At 36.9% G+C, this 18229-nt stretch overlaps 2 protein-coding genes across 2 annotated transcripts in view; one reads left to right on the forward strand and one right to left on the reverse strand.

The window, feature by feature from the left end:
* Positions 1–18229, reverse strand: part of LOC127515292 (Fc receptor-like protein 5) — a 487356-nt gene that overhangs the window by 44448 nt on the left and 424679 nt on the right. The window lies entirely within an intron of this gene.
* Positions 9130–18229, forward strand: part of LOC127515290 (Fc receptor-like protein 5) — a 241516-nt gene continuing 232416 nt past the window's right edge. Inside the window, exons 1-2 of the mRNA XM_051898773.1 lie at positions 9130–9216; positions 10314–10358. Of these exons, the coding sequence (XP_051754733.1) occupies positions 9186–9216; positions 10314–10358 (76 nt within the window). The 5' untranslated portion in view covers positions 9130–9185. The remainder of the gene's footprint in view (positions 9217–10313; positions 10359–18229) is intronic.

An 18229-nucleotide genomic window follows, 5' to 3' on the forward strand; every position in this document is an offset into this window, starting at 1 on the left:
TTAATAAAATTAACTTAATGTAATAAAATTAATATTACAATCAATTAACCTGTTTGGCCAATGAACAATGTTTATTAATTCTTAGAAATATTCATTTCCAGGTTATGGGAAATAACAATCTTATGTACAGTACTACTCAGAGCCTGTAGTCAGGATCGGCATAATTAGGGACTCCAGTATATGAGCATGAAACACAGACAACTTTACGTGTGACATGAAAAATACTTTATTAACTAGACTAAACACTTAACTACTCTAACATTCACACACATACATGCATAGTTTAGCAAGAGAAAGAGAGAGCTGAAGCACAATACAGGAAAGCAAGAAGTTACAGCATTGTTTGAAATTCAGCAGATCAACAGCTTTGAGCAAACCATCAGTTTAGTTTTAACATGCCCTTCTTTAAAAGGAGTAAGGATACTTAATGTATCAAATAATGAGACTAAGTTTGATACTTGCATGTCTCGCCCATTTGAATTAAAACTGTCCTGATGCAATTTGTGGAGGCTCCAGTTGAACTACTGTCTTGATGAAAGAGAACCATTTGAATTCAAAGATCTTTAGTGAATGGAAGGTCTAGGCCGGAGCCTGGCACAAGCTTGAGGCAGTTGTAGCCTAATGGTTAGTGAGTCTGACTGGTAACCCAAAGGTTGCTGGTTATTCCAGCACCGTTAGGAAATGACTGAGGTGCTCTTGAGCAAGGCACCAAACCCAATTACTCCCTGGGTGCCAAAGCATAAAGGCTGCCCACTGTTCTGGGTGCATATCAAGGTTTGCTCTGTGTGTGTGTGTGTGTGTGTTAGTTTTCACTACTCTGCTCCTAATGTGTGTGCACTCACCTGGATGGGTTAAATGCAGAGGACAAATTCCAAGTATGGGTTACTTTCACCTTTCACTTAGAAGCTTCTAGCTCCTTAGCATCGTCTTCACATCAGCATTTTTTCAGTACAGGAAAAGAGAGACTGTGAAAAAAAAACAGCCTTTTCTCAGAGTCACAGAGAATTCGCGACCCCTGATATATGGGCTTCGGTTAATTTCGGTAGTGCAGTACAAACCCTGAGAATTGTATTGAATGTAGAATGGCATGTATATTACTAATATGTATGTATATTGTAATTATTTATTGTAATATGTTATTCATCTCTTTATTGCAGACCACACAGACAAATACAAAGTAAAGATGAGAAATTCTGAATCCTGTGATGTGTTTTTGCTGACACCCTGGGGTGAGCACAATCTCCTGATCAGCCCATAGTTTCAAACTCCTCTACACCAATCCTTTCTGCTACTGACAACCCTCAAGCACACGTCACGCAGTAGTACTACTTATCCTCTTAGACTTATTTTAATGTATAATTTCATTATGTTTTAATTTATTTTTTAATTATTTTATTTCTTAATCCCCCGGTTATACAGACAATGTTTAAGTTAGTCCTAAACTAAAATGCATTTTGAGCTGTTTTAAATGAAAGCAACTTGTACTGAAGATCATAAAATATGTCACTGTCATTGTTTTGTGTCAAGATGCAAACCAGTAATTTTTTTTTTTTCTTTTCTAGAGTACATTTATAAAATCTACTTAAACAAGGCCTAATCCTGGCTTAGCCTAAGTATTATGTAGAACACTTTGAATGACCATTGTGTATATACTGTGCTATATAAATAAACTTTGACTATTCATCACTTTATTCTGTTTTTAAGCAATACTAATACTACTACTATTAATCATAATGATGTGTGACTAAAAGTTAAACAAGTCAGGCTTGAAGCAGAATAATTTTATAGTTTACTGCATAAACATCTACACAGACAGATACTTCGGATTTCATCAATAAAACATTCTCATTCTCATATCAATATTAACATAGAAATGTATTTGCACAATAACATAAATGGGCCATTATTGTGCTGTTATGGCAACATTTTGGAAAGCCAATGACAATCGGTTATAGAGCCCATCATTCTATGGATGTGAGGTCTGGGGCCACTCACAAACCAAGAGTTCAATGGGACCAACACCCAATAGAGACTCTGCAGGCAGAATTCCACAAAAATATACTGAGTACAATGGAAAACTCCAAATAATGTCTGCAGAGTGTCACGATCCCAGTTCTGTTTTGTATGGACTCTTGCACCACACTAACTTTTGCACTTCACCCTGGACTACATTTCCCATCATCCATTGCACTGATTACACACACACACACACACACACACACACACACACACACACACACACACACACACACACACACACACACACACACACAGCTGCAGCCAATCACACCCTACATAAGCCATGCACTTCCTCTCTCTCTGTGCTGAGTATTGTTTAGTGTTTATGCTGTTTAGCGTAGGTACTTTATGGAGCCAGTTCCCAGTCCTTGTTTTGAGTTTCTAGTTCTAGTCTCATCTTGTTTTCTGATTGCTTGTTTCTTGATTACCTGCCTGTCTTGGACTTCTCTCTCGCCTTGCCTTTCAGACTCTGTTTGTGCCTCTCTTGGACTATTGCCTGTTTCCCCTGGATTATTCTTTAGCCTAGCCCTCCTGGATATTGTTTGCCACAGAATGACCACGCTTCTCCCTGGATTACTCTTCTGTCTTGCCCTCTATATACCTGTATGCCATTGTCAGACCCTTGCCTGTTTTGACCATGTTTTGGAATAAAGCCTCCCATTGCAGTCCCTCCATAACACAGAGCAGTACTCACTTATAATTAAAATGAAAAAAATTGCATGCCCATCTAAAAAGTAGCAAGACATCACGAAGCCCTATCTGACCCCAGAGAGAAGCCCCCTTAATCACAACTTAACACGTCTAGCTAAAACCCAAAACAAAACCCGCACAAAAACATATCTAAAACACTGAGCAGAAGCAACAACTCAGAGTAAATTATGTTTTCTGTCCCTAAACAGAGAGTAATTTGTGAGTTTAAGTTTGTAGACCCATCTGCTTGTTTAACTCTTTTGATATTTTTCAGCTGATGTTTAGCTCTGCTGAAGCTGTTGCTGTCTCATCGCATGTGGTTTTACACGTCCAAGGCCTGTTGTCACTTTGCTGTTTTTTTTTTCCAGAAACACTTTGGTAAATGAACCATCGTGAACAGATCTGTCTCTTATAAGTTATTACATTTTGGCAATGAGGATGAAAACAAGGAAAAGATGTTTTTGAAGAGGAAAGAAGTTTTTGAAAGATGAAGAAGCTGAATCGGTACAAGTTGGAAAGGAATATGGCCAACATGGTAGGAAGTTGGAACAGTCACACCATTTGATATTCAATCTCAGTCTTGGGAAGAATATTGTGAAATATTGCAACATTCAAGGCAAATGGTATTACAGAAGCAGCCAAGCAAAAAGCTATATTGTTGAGCACTGTAGGAAGTCAAACATACAGTGTGCTGACGAACTTATTGGGCCCAGTTAAACCAGGAACAAAGAATTTTTGGTGAATTAGTGGAATTACTGAAAGACCATTTCAACCCAAAACCCAGTGAAATTGTACAGCAGTTTAAATTCAATTCAAGATCAAGAGAAGAGGGGGAAACTACTTGAGTTAGTGGCAGTATTGAGGAAATTGGCTTATGATTATAAAAATGGAAAACAATTGACAGAGATGCTTCGGGACAGACTGTTACTGTATGTGGCATTAATGATGACCTTATTCAATGTAGACTTTTGGCAGAAGCAGATTTAACATTTGAAAATGCATTGAAAGTAGCTTAAGCAATGGAAACGCCCAATAAGGATGTGAAGTATTTGCAAGCTCAACGCTCAGAAACATCCATTTCAATGAGAGTGAATAAAACTTAAGTAAAGCAAGAAGATAGTCAAAGTAGAGCATGTTACAGATGTGGGAGTTTGCAACATTTGGCCAATGAGTGCAGATTTATTTCTGAGAAATGTCACAAACTTGGGAAACAAGGACATACAGTATCTCACAGAAGTGAGTACACCCCTCAACATTTTTGTAAATATTTTATTATATCTTTTCATGTGACAACACTGAAGAAATGACACTTTGCTACAATGTAAAGTAGTGAGTGTACAGCTTGTATAACAGTGTAAATTTGCTGTCTCCTCAAAATAACTCAACACACAGCCATTAATGTCTAAACCGCTGGCCACAAAAGTGAGTACACCCCTAAGTGAAAATGTCCACATTGGGTCCAATTAGCCATTTTCTCTCCCTGGTGTCATGTGACTCGTTAGTGTTACAAGGTCTCATGTGTGAATGGGGAGCAGGTGTGTTAAATTTGGTGTTATCGCTCTCACTCTCTCATACTGGTCACTGGAAGTTCAACATGGCAAAGAACTCTCTGAGGATCTGAAAAAAAAAAAGAATTGTTGCTCTACATAAAGATGGCGTAGGCTATAAGAAGATTGCCAAGACCCTGAAACTGAGCTGCTGCACGGTGGCCAAGACCATACAGCGGTTTAACAGGACAGGTTCCACTCAGAACAGGCCTCACCATGGTCGACGTGCTCAGCGTCATATCCAGAGGTTGTGTTTGGGAAATAGACGTATGAGTGCTGCCAGCATTGCTGCAGAGGTTGAAGGGGTGGGGGGTCAGCCTGTCAGTGCTCAGACCATACGCCACACACTGCATCAAATTGATCTGCATGGCTGTCGTGCCAGAAGGAAGCCTCTTCTAAAGATGATGCGCAAGAAAGCACACAAACAGTTTGCTGAAGACAAGCAGACTAAGGACATGGATTACTGGAACCATGTCCTATGGTCTGATGAGAGCAAGATAAACATAGTGCTGGAAAAAAATGGTGGCCACACAAAATATTGACACTTTGGGCCCAATTTGGACATTTTCACTTAGGGGTGTACTCACTTTATATGACAGTATGCAGGGTAAAAAGTTCCACCAGAGAAACAAACTTTCAAGGGGGAGAAAGACGCCAGAGGAGGACAGAGATTGCATTATTTGAGCAGAGATGAAAAATTTGCATCTGATGAAGAAGGTATTTTTACAGTCCCAAAGTTTGTTCCACTGACTATCATATTGGCTGTTAATGAGTCAAATTTACCTTTTGAAGTGGATACAGGCTATGGTGTGACTATGGGTCAAATGTTTGGAAAAAACCTAAAATTCCAGAAATAAAGACCTGTTGTTTGAATTTAAAAACATATACTGGCCAAGCTTTAACAGTGTTAGGTTCTGCGCAGGTGGAAGTCAGACAAAATGGAACAGTTACCGGTAGTGGTGCCCAAAACAGAACCCAGTTTATTGGGCACGGATATTCGGATATATGTGCCTGCTTCGCGATCTTACACAATATATAAAGTATCCCCTCTAGCCAGCGGGAGCCAGAACAGTCGACACAGGTCAATATTCACCATTAACCAAACGTTTTTCACCTGCCTTCGCTACCAGACAAGTCCGACTGATGCACATGATCAAACAGACATGTTTCTCGCGGTTACTCCTACTTGTATTTAGCCTACCTATTTACCATTATCGTATATTTTATTCTGCCATTTAAATCCGGAGCACGAGTCTCTCACTGTTTTCATCTACCAGACACTCAGTTTGATGCATGAGAGCAAACAGATAGTGCAACCATTTACTTATTTGCCTATCTACGTGCCATTTTATCTTATATTTTATTTGCTATTTTGTCCACAATGGAGAGTGTCTTGTGGCTCCTACTAAGCGTCGCGCCAGCCACAGCTATAGGGTATATGTCGAACGTTACATGACCAAAGCGGAAAACTGATCTCATTGCATCCGCTTGTCAGAGAAAGTGTTAACAGCAGTATGAACTGATGGCATATCCATGGACTTTTAAGGTAATCAGCGAAAACTACCTAGTTCACACTGTTATAGGTGTTTTATTCTATTAAATATCTAAACGTTAGAGTGAAGAAGAAAAATTAAAGAAGCTTTTAAATATCAATCTGCATATGCGGGGGACATCAGTTCATCTTTGCTTGCTCCTTTTAAGTTATCTTGAATATAACAGCTAATTTTTTCATGAAGCACATACAAAAGACCTAAACCGGAAGCGATCCGATCTGTTTTACAGAATATGGAAGTTAGATTGCGTATTACCCCTGTTGCTCCTGCCACAAGATCTCTCACTGTTTACATCTACTAAACACTCCAATTGATGCACGTGTGCAAACAGGCAGTGCAATCCTGCTCTTATTTACCAATTTGTCATCTTATCTTATATTTTATTCGCTCTTTTGTCCATAATGGAGCACACGTCCCATCACCCAAGCGTTGCGCCAGCCACAAATTATTATTACTAATTTAAGTAAATGGTTGCACAACGCTAAGCTGTGGCTGGCATGACGCTTAGTAGGAGCCACAAGACTCGCTCCATTGTGGACAAAATGAGCGAAGAAAATACAAGATAAAATAGCACATAGGAAAAATATTAAATGGTTGCAGTTTGGATGCTTTCATTGTGATTATCCTGGCTGGGTTTATAAAATTGACAGGATATCTTTACTTGGGGCATTTGGAAACGAAGCTTGCCTATTTCCAAATGTAATCACGTGCATCTCTGATGATTATATTGTCCATGTGTTGAAAAAAACATAGATTAAACACACTTGCTACAGAGTACAGACACACCCCAAAACCGGAGGCATTATAGCGTCGTCAGCGGCACTGAGCGGAGTTTTGATGGTGTAATGGACACTCACCGTAACGCGCCCTTTAAATAACAAAAACAAACAAACAAACAAAAAAATCCTGCACCATTAGGCTTGTTCTACTTCATGCAGCACCGCAAAGATTGGCTGCCGCCTGACAAAAGCAATGCATTCTGGTTAGAAAATTTGTCCGACTTTGATCGGCGCTGCAGCCGCCTTACAATCACGTGCCATCAAAGTACCGTGAGAGCAAAATGAGACCAGCCGCCTAGGTCAGGCGCTGCAGTTTCTCAAACTTGGCTGGGAAAGCCTTGATGATGACACACTTTATTCTCATTGGTCAGATTCTGTGATGACAAGGATGACGTGTGTTGCATGTTTTTTCTTAGACAAGTTCCTGTATCTTGATATTGGATATCTGATATTCAAACAAAACACACAAAACATTAACAAAAATTAAGATTACGCTATCTAGTAAATATATATTCTTATTTCAATCACATCCACTTTTTTGGCTACAATCAATGCAAAAATTGCGTGCATGGTCTGCCATGAATGACGTTGGTTCAGCACACTACTTAAAGCACAAAGTGTCAGACCTGACGGCCGTCTCTGTACTCCTCCCCCGCCTGCAACCAGCAGATCTCGCCAGCCGGTGGCAGGCTGGTGTAGTTCATCTTGAACAAGCCTATCGACTTTAGACCAGGTTTTTGTTGGTCAATGGCACAGTCGTTTTTAGTTGCCTCAAAATAGCAACATGCCAACAATGCGGCTGAACACACCTCGTTTTCAGACCAACACACCCATGGCCGCGTGCGCGCTGGACGTGAAAATGATAACAGTGTCGGGCTGAAACTAGCAAAAAACACTTGCATCACACCTGGAGTCGCATTGCGCCGTGTGTATGATAGGGCCCATGTTTAAACAAAAAAGAAGAAAGATGCACTCACATAAAATCATTTATGAACAGGTGCTAGAGCAAAGCATAAAGTGTAAAAAGACAATGTACAGTCGTGGTAATCAATGCGTAATCAATGCTTGGAGTTTGTCAGAATTTGTGGGTTTTTGTTTGTCCACCCGCCTCTTGAGGATTGACCACGAGTTCTCAATGGGATTAATGTCTGGGGAATTTCCTGGCCATGGACACAAGATTTCAATGTTTTGTTCCCCGAGCCACTTAGTTATCACTTTTGCCTTATGGCAAGGTGCTCTATCATGCTGGAAAAGGCATTGTTTGTCACCAAACTGTTCTTGGATGGTTGGGAGAAGTTCCTCTGGGAGGATGTTTTTGAACCAGTCTTTATTCATGGCTGTGTTCTTAGGCAAAATTGTGAGTGAGTCCACTTCCTTGGCTGAGAAGCAACCCACACATGAATGGTCTCAGGATGCTTTACTGTTGGCATGACACAGGATTGATGGTAGCGCTCACCTTTTCTTCTCCGGAAAAAGCTTTTTTTTGGATGCCCAGAACAATTGGAAAGGGGATTCATCAGAGAAAATGACTTTTCCCCAGTCCTCAGCAGAAACTCCTGATATGATTGTAAAGGGTGTACAGTAGTCCATAACATTTACATTTACTCATTTGGCAGACGCTTTTTTCCAAAGCGACTTACAAGTGAGGAATACAACAAGCGAGTCGTCATGACGAGGCAAATAGACACAAAAAGTGCTCACAATACAAGTCTTAGGCAATGCTCAGAGTATCATAAGCTACAATAGAGAGGGATTAGAGGAAGTGAAAGGATAGGTATAAGAATTTTTTTTTATTTTTAAGCTGAGGTTAAGTGCTCACGAAAGAGATGAGTTTTCAGTTGTCTTTTGAATATTGCCAGGGATTCTGCATTCCGGATAAAGGCAGGAAGATCGTTCCACCAGCAAGGAACAGTGAACGAGAATGTCCTGGAGAGTGATTTCGTGCCTCTCTGTGATGGTACCACAAGCCTTCGCTCCTTTAATGAGCGTAGGCTTCTGGTAGGAATAAGGCATTTATATAAGAAAGTGCTATATAAATGCCTTATTTGTTTTATTTATTGCTTTAGTGAGAAAATGACAGAGATCGTCTTTAGTTTAAGAGGCCTGAATAAAGAGTTGAGCTCATCGTTGTGGTTTAACTTCTGCTCTATTTCTGCTCTGTGGTTTTAAGCAGAGTAGAGGAAATATTTATGCTTTTTTCCACATCCTTACTTTCATAAGCTTAAAATACTCTAAGAGCAAAAGATTCATAGCAACATGTACAAGGAACATGCCTGGAAGTTTCTAGTATGCCTAATTAGACCTTGATTAGCTGGTTCAGGTGTGTTTAATTGGGGTTGGAGCTAAACTCTGCAGGACAGTGGCCCTCCAGGACTGAGTTTGGAGACCCCTGGCCTAGATGAACAGAGCTCTACTTGCATGCATTACATAACAGAGATTAATATTTTAAAATGGATCTCGTTTTCTCTTTCTTCATGCATTTCTGTGTAGTTTTGTCTCCTCCTCCCTCGTCTCTTCTTGAAGTGTTAATGACTGTTTAACAGGAAGTGTATGTTTTAGCACACAGCTCTGTTAAAACAGTCCATTAATGTGACAGTATGGGGTCCAGTGCACTGCCTCTCATACTCTGTGAGTATTTTAATCATATTCTATACTATGTTTCTGTTTTCTGCACAATGCTTTTAGCTAAAGATAAAATAATGGTTGTGCTCAGGGAGTATATTTTATATATATATGCTATATTTCTTTAAAATGCCATTTTTAATATGTAATGCAAATAAGTTTTGTATTTTTAAATTTAAAGGTGTTTTCAAAAACTCCAGTGGTGTCTCGGCCCAATATAACACGCATGTCCACACCCTAAATGATCAGACGCCATAAAAGAACTATACTAAGACCTTTGTTGTTCCCTTTCTGGTTCACTTTAAAGGAACTGGGGTTGGTTCATTTAAGTTGTACAAAATACTAATAATTTGGTACCTAAATGTCCAAATTATTTTTGGGGCCACTATAAAGGCACAATTAATTTGATGTCAAAACAGTCAAACAGGAAGTGATGTTGTGTGTCTCAAACACTTTGACCTAATTTGGTTTGGGCTTCTGTAGCTTGTTTTGTTCCAGTGAAGAATCAGTGGTGTGAAACGTTAATCACATTAATGTTAATATTTGCTTGTAACGTGTGTATGCGAGTGTCTTTACAAAGAGAATTTTTATGTATTGTGATTTAATAATGTCATAGAGGTGTGAAAGGTTCTATATATTATTAAATGAGCAGAACACAAACAGGGGAAGCAAACAGAGGGAATGATACAAAGTAGATATGGATCATAAATAGAAATAGAAAAGCAAAATACAAGAAGAGGGACCAAAACACCTGAACTTCAGAAACAAACAAAACAAGTGAAGGACTACATTGCAGAAGCACTACTGAAACCAGTCTGACAAGACATTAGTTGATGAGAATAACATCATATGTTGAATGTTGTGAAGCTCAGTGATTCAAACTGCTTCTCTGTTGTTGAGCATCAGTGAATCATCAGTGAATCGACTCTCGTATCAGTTCACGAGTCCTGTGATGTCATTGTGTGTGATGATGTTAAATGCTGGAGAATAAACCATCAGTTCTCACCTGGATGAGCATCAAAACAGAAAAACACTTTACATTGTGATTTACATTGTGTTGAATGAATGGAAATGCTTCATATCTGTGTTTCTTCTGCTTTTAGTGCTGATGTCCTTCGTCCACTCTGGACTTAATCAAGATGCTCAAGGTACTGTGCAGTACCTTTTTTAATTAATGTAAATTGTGTTGTTGTATTTATTTGTCTACATGGATACCTCAAGATCCCACATTTGTCTCTGTTGTTTTATGTTCATATTTTGCTGTCATATCCACAGAATCTGTCTGTGTAGGAGGTCCTCGGGCTGCTAAAACAAACAAACAAAAAAAATCAGTCAGACCAGTGGTTCAGTACTGAATCTCATCTTTGTCTGAGAGGCTGAGAACAAACACTTATAGAAGTTAGACACAAATTCTCAATTTTGCTGAATTATTATTACCTCATCAGCTCTTTAAAATAAGTGATGATTTATTCTTTTTGAAACCTCCGACTGAAAACAGCCCCACCTGCCGGTCAGAACAGGAACTGTTCAACAGCTTTATAAACACAAACCACACAAAACAAGGGCTTTAAACACAGACTTATCAGATAATTTCACACAGATTATATCTCTTATTAGTTGACTTTACTAGAAAATTGTGTGGTAACCCGTTGCACTAATCCATTTTAGTTTTTACACAGGATAAAACTACACAGGTTATTTTATATGAACATTCAATCTTAAGTGGTGCAGTAGACAAATCAAGTTTACATTAGTAGTCTTTACTGAAATTCATTAGTTCACATTATTAATGTTTTTGAGCATAAGTTTTATAAAATAACTATTAGGTTAAAGAAATTATTTTAAGTAGAAATAAATGTTATATTTAAGTAATGTCTTATAATTTTATAAAATTATACTAAAATTTAGATTTTTTTGTATTAATTTGAAGAAATTAAACAATAAAATTTCAATGTTTTTTTCTTTTTTATTGTTGACCAAACAACAACAACAGGAAATACTTCAATGTACTCAACTTGTCAACCAAAAAGACAAGTAAAACATTTTTGCATAAGCAAATCTTTTTGCTTAACAATTAGGGATGCACCAATACCATTTTTTGAGTATGAGTACCGATATTTTTTTTCTGGTACTCACTGATACCGATGCCTATACGTTTATTAATTTCTCTTTTTTTTGGTGATGTTGCAATTTTCCAAGCACAGTATGTAGGACAGCTTATTTATTATTACTCTAATTAAAAAAGTAATACATTTTTATTATTTTATATATATATATATATATATATATATATATATATACAATTTTTATATAAAAAGAAATTTACAAACATATTACAAACAATACAACAAATACTATAGAGATACAAATTAAATAAACTTGTTTTCCAGATACAGTAGGTTTATATACCATGTATACATTTATTTACTATCTTTTGTTGTTTTATTAACATTATTGACAAATATTTAATTAGGCTAAGGTCCCTTTAAGACCGAATCCATGGATAGGCCTACTGACACATATCCTGTTTTCACCCAAATGTTTACGTCCGCTTAAGCCATAACCGACTGCATGAGATACTCCACATGATGGACATTTTGACAACTGTGTGTGCATTTGACCATTCAGGCGCAAGGAGAACCGATCGCGCGCAACAAAGAGAGAGCGCACGCGAGAGAGAGAACACTTCTGGTCTGTGTCATTCAGCGCGATTCCGCCTATCCCGCCTTCACAAATCGATAACGAATTGTGATTGAAAGCATGCAGTTCGCAATGTGTGTGTTGTCATCATTAATTTTGAAGTATTTCCACACCTCTGAGGCTGACATTGTGGCACGGAAAATTCTGTCAGTTACGTCACGTGAGGTATCGGTCGTTGGTATCGGGGGTATTTTTACGAGTACGAGTACAAGTACATGAGCTTGGTATCTTCCCGATACCGATACTGGTATCGGTATCGGTGCATCCATGAACACACAGTATTCAACAATATGCAGACAAGCATTAAACAATGAAAATTAGGGAAAAAGACCGCACGCACACACTCCAACTGGTGACAACTTTTGAGTTGACAACTTAACTTGTATCAATAGAGCAACAATATGCCGTTTTAAACATACAGTACACTTTTAGCGCAGAACACTAGTAAACTTTAGAGCACTTACTGCAGTGACTGGACCATCTGAACAAGAATCCGTTCAAAGATTCACATTGTGCTTCTTGAGAACAAAAACAGTCAAGGTAGCTTCTCACAATTCCTTTGTGAAAATCAAATTGTAAGTTGATTTTTTAATGTTTGTAAGCTGGGTTTTAGTTCACTGTGGCCCAACATGAGAAGTACTTGTTGGATGAACTGGAATGTGTTCTTCATTGATTTGGGGTAGTTGAGATACAGTGCATATGAAAGTCCAAAGAGAATGCACACAGCTTTTGGCAAGACTTTAATACCTTCCATCACAACTTCTCCCTCAATGATGATCTTAATTGAAGCTGGTTTGAGATGAAGGGAAGATGGGAGCACAGCACCTTCATGCTCAACAAGGGGGATCCCAAAGTCAAGGTGGCGAATTGAGTGATCATCATTGGAGTCCTAGCAACAGAGCACATTCATGACATTTATTACATACATTACATAACCATCAATAATGTTAAACAATATAGTATTGTAATGAGACGACATGAGGGAATGTGTGAAGTGGTTGAAGAATATGACTGCTGTAGTACATTAAAGGGTTAGTTCATCCAAAAATTAACTGTCATTTACTTATTTACCCTCATGTAATTTTAAACCCATAAGACTTACGTTCATCTTCAAATCAGAAATAAAGATTATATATATATATATATATATATATATATACACAGTGGGTACGGAAAGTATTCAGACCCCCTTAAATTTTTCACTCTTTGTTATATTGCAGCCATTTGCTAAAATCATTTGTTCATTTTTTTCCTCATTAATGTACACACAGCACCCCATATTGACAGAAAAACACAGAATTGTTGACATTTTTGCAGATTTATTAAAAAAGGAAAACTGAAATATCACATGGTCCTAAGTATTCAGACCCTTTGCTGTGACACTAACTCAGGTGCTGTCCATTTCTTCTGATCATCCTTGAGATGGTTCTACACCTTCATTTGAGTCCAGCTGTGTTTGATTATACTGATTGGACTTGATTAGGAAAGCCACACACCTGTCTATATAAGACCTTACAGCTCACAGTGCATGTCAGAGCAAATGAGAATCATGAGGTCAAAGGAACTGCCTGAAGAGCTCAGAGACAGAATTGTGGCAAGGCACAGATCTGGCCAAGGTTACAAAAAAAATTCTGCTGCACTTAAGGTTCCTAAGAGCACAGTGGCCTAAAATAACGAAGGAGTGGCTTCACAACAACTCCGTGACTGTTCTTGAATGGCCCAGCCAGAGCCCTGACTTAAACCCAATTGAGCATCTCTGGAGAGACCTAGAAATGGCTGTCCACCAACGTTTACCATCCAACCTGACAGAACTGGAGAGGATCTGCAAGGAGGAATGGCAGAGGATCCCCAAATCCAGGTGTGAAAAACTTGTTGCATCTTTCCCAAAAAGACTCATGGCTGTATTAGATCAAAAGGGTGCTTCTACTAAATACTGAGCAAAGGGTCTGAATACTTAGGACCATGTGATATTTCAGTTTTTCTTTTTTAATAAATCTGCAAAAATGTCAACAATTCTGTGTTTTTCTGTCAATATGGGGTGCTGTGTGTACATTAATGAGGAAAAAAAATTAACTTAAATGATTTTAGCAAATGGCTGCAATATAACAAAGAGTGAAAAATTTAAGGGGGTCTGAATACTTTCTGTACCCACTGATATATATATATATATATATATATATATATATATATATATATATATATACACATATATATATATATATATATATATATATATATATATATATATATATATATATATATATATATATATATATATATATATATACACAGTGGCAAGAAAAAGTATGTGAACCAGAATCTGTGAAAATGTGCAAAATTTTAACAAAATAAGGGAGATAATACAAAATGCATGTTATTTTTTATTTAGTACTGTCCTGAGTAAGATATTTTACATAAAAGATGTTCACATATAATCCATAAGACAAAAAAATAGCTGAATTTATTAAAATGACCCAGTTCAAAAGTTTGTGAACCATTGATTTTTACCTGGATGATCTACGACTGTTTTTTTGTTTTGTGATGGTTGTTCATGAGTCCCTTGTTTATTCTGAGCAGTTAAACTGAGCTCTGTTCTTCAAAAAAAATCTTCAGGTCCCAAAAATTCTTCAGTTTTCCACCATCTTTTGCATATTTGAACCCTTTACAACAGTGACTGAATGATTTTGAGATCCATCTTTTCACATGGAGGACAACTGTGGGACTCAAACACAACTATTAAGAAAGGTTCAAACATTCACTGATGCTCCAGAAGGAAACACGATGCATTAAGAGTCAGGGGGTGAAAACTTTTGAACAGGATGAAGAGGTCCAAATTTTTCTTATTTCGCTTGAATATCATTTTTTTTTTTTCATTTAGTACTGCCCTTCGGAAGCAACAGAAAATACTTACATGTTTCCCAGAAGACAAATTAAATACAATTTACCTTGATCTTCAAATTCCAAATGTTTTCACCCCCGGCTCTTAATGCATCATGTTTTTTCTGGAGCATCAGTGAATGTTTGAACCTTTTTTAAAAGTTGTGTTTGAGTCCCTCAGTTGTCCTCAGTGTGAAAAGACGGATCTTAAATTCATTCAGTCACTGCAAAAATATGCAAAAAATGCTGGAAAACTGAAGAATCTGCAAGACCTGGAGATTTTTTTCTGAAGAACAGAGCTCAATTTAACTGCTCAGAACAGACAAGGGACTCGTGAACAAACATCACAAAACAAAAAAACAGTCGTAGATCATCCAGGTAACCACACACAGTATTAAGAATCAATGGTTCACAAACTTATGAATGGGTTATTTTAATAAATTCAGCTATTTTTTTTTTGTCTTGTGGATTATATGTAAACATCTTTTATGTACTAAATAAAAAATAACATGCATATTGTATTATCTCCCTTATTTTGTTAAAATTATTAACATTTTCACAGATTCTGCAAGTGGTTCACATACTTTTTCTTGCCACTGTATATATATATATATATATATATATATAAAACAAAAAACAAACAAAAAAAAAACAAAAAAAAAATGATTCATATGGATTTATGTTGCCTTTATGACATTTTTAATGGAGGGACAGAAATGTCTCCAGTTTTATTATAGATACCTTAAATTGTGTTCTTAAGATGAACAAAAGTCTTATGGGTTTGGAAAGACATGAGGGTGAGTAAATGACAATGTCAGAAGGAGGTTAGAAAGACCAAGTTTCAATGGTTTAAAGGGTTAGTTAACCAAAAATTTAATTTCTGTCATTAATTACTCACCCTCATGTCGTTCCAAACCCGTAAGACCGTTGTTCATCTTCGGAACACAAATTAAGATATTTTTGATGAAATACGAGGGTATCTGATCCAAACATAGGCAGCAACGTCATTGCACCTTTTTAGGTCCAGAAAGGTATTAAAGACATTGTTAAAATAGTCAACGTGCCTGCAGTGGTTCAACTTTAATGTTATCAAGCGACCAGAATACTTTTTGTGTGCACAAGCAAAACAAAAATAATGACTTTATTCAACAATTTCTTCTCTTCTATGTCAGTCTCCTGCGCAGTTGACATAGTGAATCACTGTCAAGTGGACTATTTTAACAATGTCTTTAATACCTTTCTGGACATCAAAAGGTGCAATGACGTTGCCGTCTGGTTCAGAAACCCTCGGATTTCACCAAAAATACCTTAATTTGTGTTCCGAAGATGAATGAAGGTCTTACGGGTTTGGGAGGACATGAGGTGAGTAATTAATGACAGAAATTTCATTTTTGGGTGAACTAACCCTTTAAGCTCTATCCACACATTTTATCAAACACAAGGACTATCAGTTAAAGGATTATGTTGTCATGGTCCTTTGAGAAAATAAGTTACTTACAAAGCATGGTTTGAAGAAGTTCATGGGGTTGTCACCAAAGACATTCAGAGGGATCCCTCTGAGCACCAGTGATGAAATAACAGTTGGCTCTTGAGTCTGTTGGGTAATAAAATAAAAAACAAAGTTACATAGCTAGAATAACAAGAAATGATCTACAAGAAAGCTGAACCAATAAAACACAATTTTGATTGTATTGGACAACCAATACAGTATCACTTATTGTGACGTTTTCATTACTGTAAAAAACAAAACAAAAAAACAATGCAACAATGCAGTGTATAATGGATATGGACTAACCCTGGTTTGTTGTGAAAGCGGTGTCAACAGCTGTCCAACATTCCCTCTCTTAGATCGAAATATATCAATTAGATGAAGACTGTGTCGATCAATGTTTTCACAGAATTCCTGCTTGAGGTTCTTTCCCACAATCCTGTTAAACTCCATGAACACCTGCAAAATAGAAAAAAATACAGAGCAGTACATTTAAAAACTAAATTATACTGTGGTCGAAGGTACCCATGTTGTGTGTGAGAAAGATTAAAGGGATACTTCACCCAAACATGAAAATTTGCTCATCATTTACACACCCTTATGCTGTCCCAGGTGTATATGAATTTCTGTCTTTCTTTGGATGAACACTAAGAAAGATTTTCATAAATCATTTCTGTGAGCTTATGTAATGCAAGTGTACGGGACAGTAGTTGATGCTTCAAAAACCACACAAAGTAAACACAATGGTAATTCATACAAACGGATTCAGAGGTTAAATATTTTCTAGAAAATGTTTTGTTTGTGTTCATCTGAAGAAAGAAAGTCATACATCTGGGAAAGCATGAGGGTGTGTAAATGACACTGAACAATAACATCAAATAATAGAAAGATAGAACCGATATAAAGTTGGTTTGACGTTGGACGTTCGAGATTCGTCAGAGATTCAGCTTCGAAAACACTTCAATAGATCAATAACGATTCAGTATAAGTACAAAAAACAAGTTGTGTTCGAATTGTTTTAAAATGTAGAAGAGAACACACAATGTAGTTTATGTGTTTAATCTGCTTTGCTGTATTAGAAACCTATACATTTTGTGATGTAAAATAGCAGATAGGGACCGTCTACAAAGCACAAAACGAAGAGGAAAAATGCTCAATTTTTCCATCCATATGCTTTACTCTTAAAAAAAGACAATTAAACTGTGCACACAAAGCTTTGAAACATACACACACACTCACGTGGTAAAAACACTGTAAATGTTACATATTAGAAAGAATAAAAGTAGTGGTAATAGTAATGTTATTAAGAAATAGAAGTTTTACATTGAGTAAAAATATATTTCAATCCCAAATTCATATAGTGTGATCTATTAAAAAAACTGCTTTCAGTTGGTTTTACTATCATAAGTGATGCAAAAACAATGCTATTGAGATTCAGATGTGATAATAAATTTGTATAAAATACATATAGACTAATTTTTCAAATATAGAGGCTGTGTGTTGTTGCTGGCTCCTAGAAGAGCAGTTTAAGGTTGGTTTTATTCACAGAACTGTAGCACAAGGTGCTATTGATATTCAAAGAAAGACATAAACTCATTGAAAATAAACAAGTGTTTATTACAACTTCTAAAGCCTCCTAAAGACTGAGCGGTATTACTGCCCCCTAAAGGAACATGTTGCAGTTGTTTTGACTGAGTTTGATATTCAAAATTTAAATAAATTTATTTAAAAATCATACAGTGTTCAATCTCAATTTCACAGGGTGTGTCTTGTTACTTGGACCAAAAAGAACATTTCTATTCATATATTTATGTGATTTGTAATTCAGGATAAATGCTATTGAATTAAATTCAAGCATGTTGATAAATTCACTTTAACCAAAATTAACAAAGCTTATTAGCTATTTAAAACATGCTATAATCCAACAACGGCAAACAGGCTTTCCAAATAATC

Source organism: Ctenopharyngodon idella, chromosome 7, assembly GCF_019924925.1.
Source record: "Ctenopharyngodon idella isolate HZGC_01 chromosome 7, HZGC01, whole genome shotgun sequence".
NCBI classification, from domain to species: domain Eukaryota; kingdom Metazoa; phylum Chordata; class Actinopteri; order Cypriniformes; family Xenocyprididae; genus Ctenopharyngodon; species Ctenopharyngodon idella.